The sequence below is a fragment of the Pyxicephalus adspersus genome, chromosome 1 (genome assembly GCF_032062135.1).
Source record: "Pyxicephalus adspersus chromosome 1, UCB_Pads_2.0, whole genome shotgun sequence".
NCBI classification, from domain to species: domain Eukaryota; kingdom Metazoa; phylum Chordata; class Amphibia; order Anura; family Pyxicephalidae; genus Pyxicephalus; species Pyxicephalus adspersus.
Window position 1 is genome coordinate 59,504,574 of NC_092858.1, and position 13,275 is coordinate 59,517,848.

The window sequence follows — 13,275 nt, forward strand, 5'->3', positions numbered from 1 at the left end:
AACTGGCTCTTTAACACCTCAATGAATGGTCCGTGAAAAAATATCATAATTAGTTGTTTAAACATCTTTTAAATGCAGCGAAAGCATGCATTCCTGTGTTATGGAAACAATCTTCTCCCCCTACGCTGCCCTTATGGTTTAGGCGAATAAATGAGATCATGTCTATGGAAGACCCAATTTCTTCTCGTGATGGGAGATAGATAAGTTCCGTAAGACGTGATTCTACTGGGTACAATATACTACCTCCCAAGCTTATCTTTTTGTGATGTGTGGAGTTGACCACACTGATGATGTCTTTTAATTACTAAATTTATGGTTGAATTGCTACCGAGATGTTTGTGCCGACACTGTATGGGCCCTTAAAGCCACTCCCCCCCCCTATTTGTCTGTGTTTTGTTCCTACCCCTCCCCCCCAGGTTTCCTTCTATTATTTTCCACCCCTCCCTTTTTTGATTTTCCCTTTCCTTTAGGAATTGTTTTTGTTTATATATTTGTTATCTTTGTAAAAATTGTCAGTTATCAGTTGTTACATTTACTGTTCTCGGATATACTGTTTGATCTTTGCCATTTTTTCTCTTTGTATGATGCAATGTCTTTTTGTAATCTTTGACTGATTACTGAATTAAAAACAAAATATAAAAAAAAACAAGAAAGTAACCCCAAACCAATACGGTCTTAGTGAAGTCCTGTTTTACCTAAAGCTAAGGATACCTTAGTTAAAGTTTTTTTGCTTGAGTAAATTATTTTTGATATATATTTGGACAGGCACATGAACAAAACCTGTACTCCTCTTTTGACAACCTATATATAACTACTAGATAAAAGATGAGGTTTTGTTCTATACTAGTCACAAATTTCAGAAGATAGTAATCTAACAGAGGTAAATTACCAAACTCCTGCAGTATCCAGTTTCTTGTAGCAGCTTTGCTGTTCTTGACACTTGATATTGATTCTTGCAGCAGTTCACATACAATTACACGGTGATGCTTTTTGCCAAAGAAAATCAAGAACAACTGAAAATGCCTTCTAGGTCAGACAATCTTTAAACTAATAGAAGCTGAAGGAAGTCCATTACAGCACTGCTCCCTGTTATCACTTGCCACAGTAGCAATGTGCTGAGCTTTCATTTTTCTATTATTGCTATGTAAATAAATATCCATTTACAATACTCTCCTAAAGAAAACCTGTACAGAAAGAAATACTAAGGATACAATGGTGAACCTCTTTGTTACTGCCAATACTTTAAAGCAGCCTTTCTCAAACTTTTACCCCAGAGAAACTCTTAAAAAACTATTTCCAGGTCTTGGCACACCTTTAGCAAAACTAACCTATTGGGGGGCAGTGGACCAAATGCCTCATACATTGGTGATCATTGGAAGATCAGAATACTACCCTTATAGGCAGCTAAAACAATCTCTGTTGTCATGCTGCTGGCTTAAGTTTAATTAGCCCTAGAACTATGAAGTCACCACCGAATGGGAAGCCAGTTATTGGAATATAAGAATCCTTACTGGAGGTACTGGTTCTGGAGGAACCCCAAGGTTCTACAGTACCCCAGTCAAGAATGGCTGCTCTAAAGTTATCCTCTTTGCTCCTCCCACAGAAGCTACATTAAAGATTATGTAGGAAGGTTAAGCAAGAAAGCAGGGGGCAGAGAATTTGGTCTGACCCAGGGAGTAACTAAACACACATAGAAAAGGAGAGAGCTTTTGTCACTTCCTGGGTAAGTCAAATTTACTAGCAAGTATAAAGAAACATTAAAAATGAGCAACAATTATTTATAGAAAGAAAAAACATTTCAAGTAAGCATTTAAATATTTTCTTTGTCTGCGCATTCATCTAGAATTTTTTAGCTTGTGATCCACGTGCTCATTATTTTCTTATGCATTTTTTGTTTCCTTTGCAAGGCAAATGTTACCCCTTTTTGATGAACAAAAAATTCTTATTACTAACTGGTGAAATTATAATATTTGGAGGTAAACTGCTCACTCAGATCAATTAATGCAATCTAGTCATTTCAGATACCAAATATTTAAACTTTGGTTGCAAATGTAACATTATTATCTAACAATTTTTTAAATTAATTCTTATTTACATAACTCCCTCTATTCCCATTTTAGACAAGTAAATATAAAGCAATTATTTTAAACCCATCTAGCCAAGCAGGACAACTTTAGTTTAAATCGTCTCAAGCTGTACAGACTATTTCTGGATGGCCCTGATAGCAGTGAAATTAATCACCTAATTACAAAGAATAGATTGATAGCCCTTCTGTTAAGAAACTACAAACAAGCTGTGGAACAGTCCTCTTCATTCTAATCAAGACCTAGTTGAGGTTTGACATTTGTGAAATAGATTTTCTTAGAATGATATGATATGGATGGCAGTACGTTTGAATTTGCAAAGTTAATGGTAGGAAGATCATTACAGTTAATCTGCAGTCATACTTTGAGACTTGCAGTACTTGAAGAACATATACCATCTTATGGATATTTGCTGCAAAAGGAGAGGAGAGGAGTGTGGTAGAATGGTTTCACATATAAAAAATATTTTATTTTTAGAAAACAAACAATACATGTATTTTTTGATGGCGAACTCTAAATGACTATAAATGACCAATTATCAGGCACAAAACTAAGGTATCAAGACTTATGTCTGAAAGACATATTAGCAAACACCACAGAAATATCTAGTTAATCCTGGAACGAAGTTTAGAGAAAGTGCAAAACCAAACTACATTTTACACCTGCCAGCAAAGAGATAAAAATGGAAGACCCTGAACTTAAAGTAGGAAATATCTCAGGTCACAAACCTAGAAAAGTCTATAAAGCTGTCACAAACCCATTCAATTCAAATTAGGCATATGATTAAAAAAATGCAAGAGCTACAACCAGTTATAAAAAGATAATAGGGGATCTTCTGCCTTTTAAAACAATTCTGTTGTATAATGATGAAATACTATTTTTTCCCCATTTGTTTTCATGTTTCCTAGTTTGTTGTATTTCCTACATATTCACCAACAGGATGCTGACTGTACTGGCTTCCCTACTCAAACTGAACTGAAAAGAAAGCTAACTATGACAAGATTAATATTTGGTGTAAGTAAAAACAGGTTTCTATTTTTACTACTACCGGTAAAGGTATAATAGAGAAGAAATTATGAAACCCATTAGCAATCAGAGTAGAAATCTGGAATAGATAATAATAGGGTTCCTTTGTCTTTATATGTCAAGTTATTTTAGCTACTTCAGAAAAAACTGTTTTCTCAAAATTGTTTTCTGACTATAGAGATATCAAACATTTAATGGTGGTTGATTATCATATATTGTAAGATATACCAGTTTAAGGAGACTGTGTGTTAATGCTTCTCCTCCTTTCTGTCTGCCTGTTTCTAGAAGCTTAGAACAAGAGATATAATGCACTATCAATTTTAATACAAAGGGATATCTCTGGATACAAAGCCATATCAAAAATGGACCAAACTTCTCCTACCCATACATTTGGAATCAGAAATAACAGAAGGGAAAAGTGATGAACTTAATAGGTAAACATTCATACAGAATCATTACTCACATTTCATGATCACACCTCATTCACATCTCTTTGAGCCATAAGATAATGTAATTTTTAAAGTTTATTTGACAGTTATAAACTGCTTTTACTTACAATGTCAACATAAATGTCTATAAGTGAAATTCTTTGAATCTGTATGATAAATCTTTTAGTGGACTATAGAAATAATTAAAAATAAAAAACAAACAAAAAAACAAAGTAGTAAATAAGTGCCATGTGATCTTTGGTATGCAATAAATCCTGTTAAATTTTTTTATGTCATTTGTCTGACCAAAAAAAGGAGGCCAACCTACATACCTGTGATCACACACAGCAGTTATGTAATTTGTATTTGATTGTTAAGTGCCATTTGAAATGGTTATTTATGAAAATGACTATAATAAATCATGTTTGGTACAACAACCTACATGTAGCTAGCAAGAATGATACACGGATGCTGATGCTTTGATTAACTTTATAAGCGTTTAAAGCCCCCAAAACCTCTGGTAACAGATTTGTAATCATGCTTTTTTTGGCAAAAACACTGTGGCTCAACTCTTGTGCACTTATTCATCAACTTGATGGGCATCCACAATGATTATTAAGGACAGTCCTTAACTTTTACAGAGAAAGTCAAAATTTGCATATGAGAAGACTGCAGCTTTCAGACATCAGTGCATGTGTGATATCCAAGTGTGACTATATATGTTTTTTAGGTTTTTATGTAATTACTTGAACACATGTATATAGTATATATTGTATGATGACATAGAGAGCTTGTGTAGATTACTGAGGTTTCTAGTATTACCACAGACAAAAAATAAAATCAAACAACTCAGCTAAAGAAAACAGAGTTAAAAATGGTCAGCTGCACTGCCTTCATTCCATACCACAGGTTAGCACACTTGCAGCATGGTTTTTCTTCAAGAGAAAGAAAGGCAAGAAGCAATGTGTTGCTTCTTGAAATGCACCATAACCCAACCGAGTGCAACCAGTGGTTGCCAACCACTCTTCTACATTTCAATGGGAGAGTTGGAAAGCGTGGTTGAGAACACGGTACAACACTGCACTTGACCACAAGTCTGGAATGGGCTTAAGGGTACTAAATGGCAATCATATAAATAAGAATGACACAATAATTTTCACTTAAGAAGTGCAAATTACTTGGATGATGTGTGTGTTCCCACTGAGAAAAGGGTGTTCAATACTGGTGTTTACCTTGTTAAACACTATGGCCATGCAAAAACTGTAGTAATAAGTTTTCTTCAAACACTTATAGTGTGGGTGGAAATACTCCTAAAATTATAAGCAAAAGGAAATACTACAGTAAAACACAGGGAGTAAGAAATACTGGCCTATTCTAGTGACTCTTAAAATGAAGGTATCTGTGATGGAAAATTCCATAATAGATGAAAAATTTGCCATAAAAAAATAATAAAATGTAACACTGGCTCCCAAGTTTCTTTGCCAATTGCTTCTAAGCATTTCAGTAAAACACTTGTTAATCCTGTATGTTTTCTTTCCGTGATTCACGGAACTTCCAAATAAAGCCACTATATTGGGACACTTGTAGTGAGTTATAACTGATTAAAGTCTTGTTTTATTTTTAAGAAATGATCTATTCTGATGAAATAACTGGCACGCTATGCACAAAGCAATATCACAATATTTTTACAGTCATCTACTGGGGTCTGGAAAACATGAAAGTGCACTTTAACTACAAGTGTCATCTGATGGTAAAATGCAAACTTGCTAGGGCCCTTAAGTAGAAGAGAAGGGTGTAAAACAATTACATTCATGACTGTACCCAATAGGTTATGTTAGATTACGATGCAAAAAATGCATTTTCCATTAAAGTTGTTGTTTGCCTTTTCCATGTCACACTTTTATTCTCCCAATTTTCAAAGTCCCATGACTGTGATTTAAATGAAAAGCCCAGACTGACCTCAGCAAGGACAATCAGCAGAAATTACATTGGCATCAGTACTTTTTGTCAATATTAACTAGAATAAATATACTTTATACTATATACTTTAAGGACATAAAACTGACTATAAATATAGTTATGTATTTATTATTAAATTATGCTGTATTAGGAGACTAATTGCATATCAGTGTGCTGCTTTGCCTTTATTGTCAAGTCAGTCATGTGTATTTGAACAACTCTGCTACTGCAATGATGGTTCCATGCCTTTAGCTAATTTCTTGAAAGTCAACTTTTGTCCCTTGATTTTAAAACCAATTCAAAAGATGTGAAACTTGCTCTGCCATGCCCTACTTCTGAAACCAAATATTATAATGTATTAAACTTTTTAAGTACAAAACAAGCAAAAAATAGAGCTGGTTTACTTGCTCTATTTTTTTTTTCTTGGAGCCCTTTGAGGGACACATTATTATTATTATAATTATTATTGAGCAGGATTTATATAGCGGCAACATATCATTCAGAGCTGTACATTAAATAGGGAGTATAAATCCAGTCCAGTTAAGCAGTAGGCAACACAATACAACCAGCCAATAGGATTTAAAAGACAAAGGATGGAATGCACAGGCATTTACATGTGAAAATGTCCCCAGAAGAGGCAGAAACAATCAGACTTTAATAGACTTAAAAAAGATACAGAGTAGGTGTCAAATCAGCAAAGCAAAAAAAAAAAAAAAAAAATCTGTCCTAGGACACCCAGCAAAAAATTAAAGGATGCTGATTGTGATAGGACTCATACCCTAATCTCATTATTTTTTTTATTTTATTTTTTTGGGAGGGGGGTATTTACTGTATTATATATGGTATTTTCAAAGCAAAGCAATTTACATTAACTATTTCCACAAAAAACATACAAACTGAAGTAAAAAGTGGACTTTTTTGATTGATATTATGTTTTTTCATAATTTATTTGTTCTGGAAGTGTGATATAGAAAGTCCTCCCTGTCTACGGGTGTATCATGACAATTTTATAGTAGTCTGAGAAAAAATAGCTACATACACACACTAAATTTCTGTCTCTGATACAGTCTTTCACTATAGTTTTGAGTGACTGTAGAACAAATGAGTGTTATTCAGAGAGTTGTTCAGTTCTATGTAGAGGGGAGTATAGAGGATGAGCTGTAGGCAGTTTTCCCTGCACAGTGTATTGCTAAACACTGTTAGGGACCTGCTGTAAATTTGCATTATTACAGCTAATATTTATTTCCTGTCTAACATTCCTTAAGCAGGCTTGATGTGATTTTTCTTTTACATACTTTTACATACTTAATTTTCCATATCAGTGCTATTCTGTTGAATTATGTGGAAAGATTTGTAGAATAACCACAAAAGAAAACAAATAATTAATTTGCAAAGTATTTTTTACTGACCATCATAACCAAAAATCACTATAAATTCTCTTTTAAGACATATACCTGTGAAAACAGAAGGTCACAGGCACAAGGATAGAGATGTATTTCAATTATCAAAAAGCTAGCAGAAAAAAATAACTTAAAAATGTCTATGTTCATTTCCAATGAAAATATTCAGAAATTTGCATAAACCATGAAATGGTCATTATTAAGTTCATCACAATGAAAGGCCATTTTAAACTAAAACACAGCACATAGTGATTAAACTGTTTTAATTTTTAATAAAAGAGTCCTATGAGGGAATCTAAACTTTAAAAAATGTAATTTTAATGTGAGGCCTTGCAGAAATAATTTCATCAAGTCACTTTACGACAAGAGGCATTTAGTGACAGAACAAAGGTGAGATCACTGTTAATTAACAGACCATGGATCAAGAGTAGAAATTGACTGCCTGCCAAACTTCTGTCTATTATCTTGACATTAAATATTTACAGAGCTCTACAGAATCTTTTTCAAACTGAAAGAAATTCAACTTTAATGTGCTTAAAAAGCTGTTTCGAAGGGGAATAAAGATGATGTATCCCTTTTTATAAAAGCAGTTCCTAAGTTCTGCTCAGTAAAGAGGTGCTGAAGGAATAATAGGATTTTTGTACTTAATGTAAAATCATTTTCTTGATGTCCATCGAGGGACACAAGTCATTAAGCTTCAGTCTAGGGCAGGACTGCACACTGACAAAAACTGTCAGCCAGTGCAGAATAACCCCTGTTTTTTCAAACTGAAAGACGGGTTGCATAATTTTCCTAAAAATATATCTTTGTTTTACTTTTCAGAAGAGGAATGAGGAAAGAGTTTACATATGCTAATTTACAAATGTAACCACCCTTCTTTGACCCTTTAACAAGTGTGACCAAAAAACAGATCAAATACTTTATAAATCATGGTAATAAAAACAGTCATAAGCTTTAAAAGTTAGCCTATTAATTTTAAGGAACACTAAATCCCAAAATTTAAATTTTCACACATGAACCATGAAGGTAAATTTTATTATTTTGTGGTATTTTTTTTTACCTTTTGTTAAAAAGAATGTATTAACCTTAACCATTGTAGGCTGCTATAGCCAGATAAAGAAGTTTGAACTATGTGCAAAAATGTGGAATTAGGAACAACATTGGTCCTGCTAAATAACACAGTTATATATTTGAACAAAGGATGAGAAGCTAACACACACAAAAAGCAAAATGAGTGAGAAAAAAAGATATGCTGCTTTGGTACTCACGAGACTATGTGATAGATATCTTCCGATCTTCCTTTCCGAAGTCTTAATATCCATGCCCCTGGATTGGCCTTCAGCTGGAAATATCCCTATCGGGTTTAAAATAAGGCGTTTTTAAAATTTGTTATGCAAACTGTATTCCAGTTTAGAGACCCTGGATTTGGATTATGAACTATTAATTATGAAATATTTTTTTTCCCGTTGTACAACATCTGCAAGCATAGTAATAAAATGTATCTGTAAAGGACAGTGTTGGCAACAAATGTGGTGTATAGTTTGCAAATCTTCATTCACCATACAACTATTTCAAAATCAGTGATGTACTTCTCTTTTGATGCTTGAATATAATAAAGACATGTTAACTATAATCATCACAAATAAAAAAGTTAATATGATATTTCTATATACAATATTTTATATATTATAAATTACAGGTAACAGTTAGTGTGATACACTCATAAAATAATTTTAAATCAACGAGTGGGGGATATATGGAGCTTAAAAAACAAGCCACTTTCCTATTTCCAAAAACAAAAGTCAATGTTTCCCATGAAATACAAAAACCACTTAAAGAATAAAATGAACTCAGCAGAAACAATGGACTGCAAAAAAATGTATATGGTCAAACATGCATCAAATTGCAAATGCCATAGCAAAGTGTAGGTAAACCCTACATAGCTACCAAACAAAAGATTCAGGTAAGAAGAGTTCAAATAATAGAAGTATCAGTTATGTACATCAAAACAATGAGAAAGAAGCTGAACACCTCTTTTTAATAAACCACCCAGTGTTTCCGCCAGGATGTGCATTCTCCCATTATCTCTATATGGAAGATTACATTACATTACATTCTTATGCACAGCCTCCTTGAATATCAAAGTGCCTATATTACAGGCAGGAATGCCTAAATGAGTGGTTCAAGTTCAGTGATTGACAGCAGCTCTTTCTGGAAAACTTGCTGTCATAATAAGGCAGAACAGAACACTGCAGAAAAAAAAATTCAGCTAAATGACTACATATATGAATGATAAAAGATTTTTGAATATATTCAAAATATTCTGGATAAAATACCTTACACAGTGAAAGAGTGCAACAAAAAGCAGTAACCCTGGACCTGTAATGCCCCACAGTTTAGCCCTGTAGAAACAGTGTAGGAAAGAGTGAAACTAAACAAATGAGCCAAATTAAAATAACAAAAAAGGTTTGTCTTCTTTTTGGGTACCTTGATTTATGAATACATATTGATAAAATGAAATGCGGGTCACAGTTCCATTTCAACTTGTGCTTGAAGCTTATCCACAGATATCCATTAAACATTTATGTAATCTATATCCCCAGATGGTTCATAGGACCAGTCAAATGGTCATGTACTAGTGGATACTACACAAATATATATATTTTTTATTTTTTTACATTTATTATTTCTGGTCCATTAAAATATACAAGGTCCCAACATTGCATTTCAGAGTTACATTCACACTCCACTTTCCCCCCTAACCAGCCTTGTTTACTTGCCATACCTCCATGTATATTTATGAAATTATCAATAATAAAATAAAAACCCCAAAAAAGAATGTTTAAAAAGAGGTTAAAAAAAAATAATAAATTTATATATGGTCTACACTCACCAAATTAGCCATCACAATAGTGTCAACCATAACTGGGTCATTTTTAATGCCCAAAGTGAACTGGAGTCCTCTTGGTGGTTGTCCAGAAGTCACATCAAAACAATGTCCTTCCAGTAACAAATGCTCTAGTTCATAGTGTGCTGTCACAATTCCGTCTACCTGTAAATTCACAAATCATGTGACAGGCCAAATATTTTAGACACTGCTTTTTAGCACTGGAGATCAGTTGGACAAAATGCATGAGTTTGCATGCAGCATGCTTATAACAACAAGGAGGGGGATCTTTGTTCATCATATTACAACAAAGGAAACATTACCATTATATGCATTTGGTGCATGTTCAGATAAACCAATCCAACTTTTCTGCCAGAAAAAGGCTACAATTTCTTTTAGAATATCAAGTTGATATAGCACAACAATGTTCCCAGCCTATATGTCTTACAGTTTAATCTGGTGTTTTCGTTAATGTTTGGAAAAGTGATTCACACGTGGCCATTGGTGTTCTTCGATGTCTTATCTTGAGGTATGTCTTACCACACCTTCACTATTTGCTCATAGGACAATAAAGAAACAAGAAATTACAAAAAGGCGATAAAGGTAGCTTTGGAGCTAAAACAAGAAATTGCTGGATCACCTAGCAGATCAGAATTTTAAAGCCTTTGGCAAGTAAAACAGTGTACATATATGCATATCAGCTGTGTGTGCACCCCTTTAGTGTCAATTTATTCAATGAGTTGCAAAACTATAGGTAATTGTCACATCACTCTGCTGGTAAATAAATGTGACAATAGTAAAAATTAAAATTCTGGCAAAAAAGTTTTTCATATAGTTAGCATTTCAAATGTGATTTTAGCAGCTTGGCTGGAATAAGGCTTTACATTTCATAAACACTACTATAAAACAAGTGGTGAAACAGTTGTGCAGTAATGTAAAGAATAAAAAAGTGAGCAACACAAATGGAAATTGTCAATTTCAATCAACATTACTGGAACAATGAAAAGGTGTCTCATATTCAGATGTTTGCCATGATACTATCTGCATGGAGTTTGTATGTTCACAAACATTGATTACACAACTATGGACTTTGAATGGTAATATGTTGTTGCTATATAAATAAAAGCTCATGAAAAAGTGGGCACTTACATCTTGTAGATGGATATTATCAAGATCACATGAACTGTGCACAACTTCTACAAGCCAGCTCTCTGGGGTGATCATGTTCATAGTTAACAGAGGTGACTCAGGCATATCTAAGAATTTTGCTGAAGGACCTGGGGAAAGGCTTTTGTTACTTAAAAATGTTAGTTCTGGCTCAAGCACAAGTCGATAGAAACTGAAAGAAAAAAAAAAATAAAGTTACAAAAAAAGAAATGAGCAGCTTCAAAACCCAGCAGTTAGAAGGAAACATTTTGTAGATTTTAAAGTTTATTGAGGAACTCAGAACAGCATTACACAAATAGAATCACATTACACAAATAGAATCAACATAAAAGCACCAGAAAAAAAGATCTACACAAGACTTTATATCAGATACTGTATATATGTTTGCAGTATAAATGTGTAACAATAACTTCAAAGAATGCTTCAAGGAGGACTCCAGTGATTTTAATTTAAACCGGTAGAATTGGAACGTAGGATAGACATTGACGAAGAAAAAAAAGTCAGGATAAAAATTAGGGGGGGGGGGTTTAATAAATTAGAAGAGTGAGCTTCTAGTAGTCTAACATATTAAGATGATGCTACCCTTGAAATAACTTTCAGATCTTTAGGTAACCACTGCTATAAATACTATATGCACAGCTCAGAGTATATTAGCCTCTTACATTTATAACCAGTGGTGAAGAATGCCACTCTTACTGACAGACAAAAATATCATTGGTGTCATTTAAACTGACTTGAGAGGCATGGATTGTGTAAAAAGGCCTACAATCAGTATAGTCAACAGTAGAGGACAGAACATTGGGGTATTCCATGAAAGATTGAAAAAAATCCAGTAGTATCAGAATATCATTCAATGGCAGCGAGATCCGCCATTATTAGTTTATTAATCCTGAAGAAAAACTGGGGCACTGTGGGGGTCCTTGTCTGACGTTAGAGAAAAGGTATGCAGGCCAGAGAGAAGGAAATCATTTTTTAATTTCTACAAATGTTCCCTATGAACCATAATACTGATACATACACTAGGTTTACAGACACATTCAGGAACTTTAAAATGGCATACAAAACCGACTTGGAGAGAGCATGGTGGTTCAGTGGTTAGCACTTTGCAGCATTAGGTCCCAGGTTTGAATCTCTCCCAGGACACTATCTGCAAATGGAGTTTGCAGGTTCTCCCCATGTTTGTGCGGGTTTCCTCTGGCTACCTCTCACATTCCAAAAACATGTGGTTAGGTTTTTGGTCTTACCCTCAAATTATCCTTAGACTGTGTTAATGACATATGACTGTCGTCTGGAAATTAGATTGTGAGCCCCATTAGGGACAGTTAGTGACATGACTATGGACTTTGTAAAGTGCTGCGTAACATGCTGGCTTGATAATATCATGGGAAAAATACATATGCCTATACAAATATTCACTACACAATACAACTTTGTCCTACCTTTTTAGAGGCATTTCAGAAAGTTTTGCCTTGCAATTCATGAACATAGTTAGCTTCATATTCATTAGTCGAGAAAGCACCTAAAATCACAAAAAAAAACACCCATATGCTATAATTAACAGACACATAATGTCACACGTGTTCAGTCTTTGACATTCTAGCAATGGTATTCTGGGTTCAGTTCTCACCAGTGGCAATGGCTGTATGTGTAGGAGTATCTGTACTCCACCAGATGCAAGACATCATTACACAGGATGCTGATCCTCCTTTCAACCTTGTGTCACTGCTGCAACCAGTCATGTGAGGTCACATCAACTGAAAGTCATGTCTTCCAGTGGACTTTAGGGGACCCATTCATTGCAACAGAGCAAGTGAGTGGCACAAGTGTCATTTTTATATGTACAAAATATATGTATTGTCTTGAAATAAAAAATGTTAAAAGGATTTCTTTAAACAAAGCCTATAATAATGTTCTATTATGGTTTTGAGAACTGCACTCTAAGATTTATTATTATTGTTTACTTTGAATACCTGATCAATTTAGCAATTTGTTTTTAAATTGCCACAGACACAGATGATTGGGTATTTAAAGTTAACAGATGGTTGCCTTGTTTACTAAAATTTAATTTGCAAAGTGGAAAACACTTTTAGGACAGGACAGTCTCTACCCATTTAGTAGATCCACTGCAATGTTTTCTCTTGATTTTTCACATAATTTAGTTTACTGTGCTTTTTTAACCACCTGAGCGTTACACTGAGGTCTAGATTTCTGTACCAAAAGTGATCCACTGTTTTTCATGAATTTTTTTTTTTAAATTGTAGACCTGTAACTTACAGAAATATGTCCGAACAAGGGTCTAGTAGATATTATGAATATAAAAAATG

At 34.0% G+C, this 13,275-nt stretch overlaps 1 protein-coding gene across 1 annotated transcript in view; it reads right to left on the reverse strand.

The window, feature by feature from the left end:
• UGGT2 (UDP-glucose glycoprotein glucosyltransferase 2) overlaps positions 1-13,275 on the reverse strand; it is a 149,773-nt gene that overhangs the window by 33,715 nt on the left and 102,783 nt on the right. Inside the window, exons 26-29 of the mRNA XM_072400833.1 lie at positions 12,391-12,470; positions 10,934-11,123; positions 9,791-9,949; positions 8,166-8,251 (exon numbers count right to left, since the gene is read on the reverse strand). Coding sequence (XP_072256934.1) covers positions 8,166-8,251; positions 9,791-9,949; positions 10,934-11,123; positions 12,391-12,470 — 515 coding nt within the window. The remainder of the gene's footprint in view (positions 1-8,165; positions 8,252-9,790; positions 9,950-10,933; positions 11,124-12,390; positions 12,471-13,275) is intronic.